The sequence below is a fragment of the Selaginella moellendorffii genome, unplaced genomic scaffold (genome assembly GCF_000143415.4).
Source record: "Selaginella moellendorffii unplaced genomic scaffold, v1.0 SELMOscaffold_120, whole genome shotgun sequence".
NCBI classification, from domain to species: domain Eukaryota; kingdom Viridiplantae; phylum Streptophyta; class Lycopodiopsida; order Selaginellales; family Selaginellaceae; genus Selaginella; species Selaginella moellendorffii.
In genome coordinates, this window is record NW_003314381.1 from 365875 (window position 1) to 369640 (window position 3766).

Sequence of the window (3766 nt, forward strand, 5' to 3'; positions counted from 1 at the left end):
CAGAAGATTGAGAAATGATGGAAGTTTGAATGGGGTCCTCAGCACTGATGCAACTAAAACGGATGAAGAGCTCTTACATATAGCTCAAAACTGGACCATTGTTGGTAAGAGGAATCTTGGATGACACAAATCATTCTTTTTTTTCTCTGACTTCTCGTAAGTTTCTCTTCAGGGAAGGATTTGATCTCAGGTGTAAGCTGTACACGGCCTTATGAGTGGAAAGATACTACACGCCACGAATGGGAGTTTAGCAAGGACGCGGTTGCAGCTTGTGACAAGCTACAGGTAGCTCATTGATTCTTTTTTCTTACTTCAGAAAACATGTGTAACCTCTATGGCAGGTTGTGGCTTATGATTTTGGTGTCAAGCGTAACATATTGCAGCGCTTGGCTTCTTATGGCTGCAACATCACGGTGGTGCCGTCAAACTGGCCAGTCTCGGAAGTGATGAAGTTAAAACCAGATGGCATTCTTTTCAGCAATGGACCCGGTGATCCATCTGCGGTACCATATGCCGTCGAAACGGTGAAGGAGCTGCTGGGACAGGTTCCAGTGTTTGGCATTTGCATGGGGCATCAACTCCTGGGACAAGCACTGGGTGGAAAAACGTTCAAGATGAAGTTTGGCCATCACGGTGGTAACCATCCTGTTCGCCATCTTCCTACGGGACGTGTTGAGATTAGCTCCCAGGTACGTATACCACAGCTATTCACTGGTCACTAAGCTAATGCTTGATAATTTCATTTTCCTCTCTAGAATCACAATTACGCTGTGGATATTGCGACTTTGCCGGAGGGAGTGGAGGTCACTCACGTCAACTTGAACGACGGAACTTGTGCCGGGTTAACGTACACGGCCATGAAGGTGATGGGCATACAATACCACCCGGAGTCGTCTCCAGGCCCGCATGACGCTGATCCAGGTAAGGCTGCAAATCTCTCCATCAATCAAACGTCTCGCTAAGCTTTGTTTTGTTGATGACAGCGTTTTTTGAGTTTGTTCAAATGATGATACAAAACCGGCTGCTGCAATGACAAGATTTTGATTGAAGGAAACCCGTGATCGTTTCTTTCAGCCCGGAGTAAATAATACCATGGTTTTTGGGGGGTCATGGACCGAAATTGTGATTGCCCGTCTCACTCCGGAGAAAGGAAGCACCAGGAACAATTTGGAAATAAATGGCTAAGGTTTTGTGTGACCGTTGGATTGGATTTTGATTGCCACCGCTCCGGCGATTTGAGATTCCTACAATCTAGCCGAAGGATGGGGAGAAAAAATTTTAAATGACGATAAAATCGTGAAATGATTGGAACTTCATGGTGATACCAACAACTTTGGTGCCGTGGGGATATTCCAAATCTGGTAAAATGGGCAACATTTCGCGAGTGTAAACGAGCCTCCAGCTTAAGGACTCATGTCCTTGGGCACGTTATCAATCATAATAATTAAATGCGAGGCTGGCATGGCCACAATAAAATCGTGTAATTGGCAGTTTCGGCGCTCGGCCTGGGGACGGTGTCTTTCTTTACTGTCCGGCGTCCGGCGCAGTAAAAGCCATATTTTTACTCCGCGATAAGGACCGAGGAAACGGAAGAACGCCGCCGATCCACACCGATTTTCACACTATGCGCGGGTCAACGTCAAATCCGTTTTTACCGGGCTTCGCGCCATTTTCTCTGACGTGGCTTTTGTATGTCCGTACGTGCCATGTAGGATGGTATGAATTGTATGTATGAAATTGCTGCAGCTCTTCCTGGTAATCTAGGTAATAGGAGAGTACAGTCGCCGAACACAATACTTCATCGTAGGTTGTACAATATTCCATCGCGCCCCACATATCCTTGTACAAGAAGCGTACGGACGTGTACTTGCATCCACCACCATATATTTCTTAATGGGTGATAGGCATTTCCAAGAGTGGTTGTTTGTTTCAAAAGATGAACCATCACTAATTAGCTATGATTCATTGAACATAGTTTTACGTTTCCACCTTTTTCTGCACTCAAATTTTTAAAATATTGTGATGGAATTTTTGGGAATAAATCTTGGGATGGAGAAAATCTAGTTGTCAGGAAATAATTCACAATCATCACAGGCTAATATTTATGAGGTTTCAGGGCAGAACCAGCCAGAGCAGAGATTCTTAACTGGTATTTCCCCTCCATTTTCCACATTTGACCCTGTTGCTGCCACTGCTGCCAGTGGCACCAGAGAGCTATAGTGGTGAAAAGCCTCAAAATCCTGATTTTCTTACCACCTCAACCATGGTAAAATTGGAAGCGATGTCAACATTCCAGTGATGGATGCAATGCAATTGATTAGCAAGAAAAAGCAGGCCTAGATAAAACCTCTGTGCCTCATATGTAGTATATGATGTGCATACATTGTTCACCAAGTCAGCACCCTGTGTTGTGTGGCTGTGGGGATCCCAGAGGTGTGTTGTCATTGGAAGCTTTGGATTCTTGCAAGAAAGGATAGTGCAATTGCTGCTGCTGCTGTTGCTGCTGCTGCTGCTGCTGCTGCTGTTGCTGTTGCTGTTGCTGTTGATGATGAACCAAAGCTGGTGATGGCGGCAATTGGTGCTGCTGGATTTGAGCCTGGGACCTGGAAGACGAGGAGCAATGCCCGCCAAAACCAGCACCATATGATCGCAGTTGTCCTTGCTGCGCAGCGCTGTAGATCATGTTGGAGACATGACTCATGGACGACTGCTGCCTCTGGAGCATGAACTGGTGCTGGCAATTCTGGTCTGGCTGCTCCGGGAAGTAGCAGAATTCCTCCTTGATAGCGGGAACTTGGGCGGCGGCGGCGGCGCTCGCGACTACCGAGCTGGGGAAGAGGTTGCTGAGATGCGGATGGAGCGAAGACACCACGCAGTCCCTGCTGCCACTGCTGCTGCTGTCGAGAAATCCCGCGAATTGATTGCTGGCGGCATTGCCACCGAAGAGGATCGAGGACGTGTTGATGCGAGGAGGAGCCGCCGCTCCCTCGCTGGAAGCCGGGGACACGTATGGCGAGGGCGACGAGAGGTTGGAGCCGTGATGGACCGCTCCAATTCCAATGTGGCGCGGCGAGGCGGTGGTGGAGCAATCCCCGGCCCGGCCAGCGTCCGCCGCTGCTAGATCCGCCAGCAGCCTCGTGTATCCCGCCGCTGCCCCTACACTCGAGCCCATGAGATTGCTAAGACTGTTGTTGGGTCCTGCCGAAAGAAGCCCGCCAATGCTGCTGGTGGTGACGGTGGTGGTGGCGGTGGCTCCGCCGCCACCCTGGCCTCCGCCGCCAGTGGTGGTGGTCGTCGTCGCCGTCGCTGTGAGAGAGCTCGGCCTTCCGGAAGAACAAGCGCCATTGTTGCCCACAATGCCGGCTAGTCCTCCGCTGCCCGAGGCAGCGCCACCGAGGCTCGTCGCAGCTCCTGATTGCCCGGCTTGTGATTGCTGCAGGAAAAAAACCAAGAGTTAGAAGGGGAAAAAAAAAAAAAAAAACGCCCAGACAAATCCGCTCTAGAACTCTTCACGAGGAATAAACAAAGAGTACAAAAGCAAGCACAGAAAAAAATCCGGAAGGACGAGTACGAATGCTCACGGCCTAGAGAAACTAAACAGGAAGAACAACAGAGAAGATGGAAGAACACATTGGATCCATCCAGCATTGGATCGATGCGATGAGAGACTGACCTGGGATCTATAGGTTGTGCCGTCGGGCTCCACGATCCATCCCGCCTCCGTGGCCAAAGCTCGCAAGACGTCGTTGATGTCCGCCCTGGGCGG

General features: G+C 49.7%; 1 protein-coding gene across 1 annotated transcript in view; it reads left to right on the top strand.

The window, feature by feature from the left end:
• Nucleotides 1-1210, top strand: part of LOC9639611 (carbamoyl-phosphate synthase small chain, chloroplastic) — a 2922-nt gene extending 1712 nt beyond the window's left edge. The window contains exons 6-10 of the mRNA XM_024665279.1: nt 1-104; nt 173-285; nt 342-689; nt 756-921; nt 984-1210. The exon at nt 1-104 is cut by the window's left edge and continues 26 nt beyond it. Coding sequence (XP_024521047.1) covers nt 1-104; nt 173-285; nt 342-689; nt 756-921; nt 984-1033 — 781 coding nt within the window. The 3' untranslated portion in view covers nt 1034-1210. The remainder of the gene's footprint in view (nt 105-172; nt 286-341; nt 690-755; nt 922-983) is intronic.
• The last annotated feature ends 2556 nt before the right edge of the window (nt 1211-3766 follow it).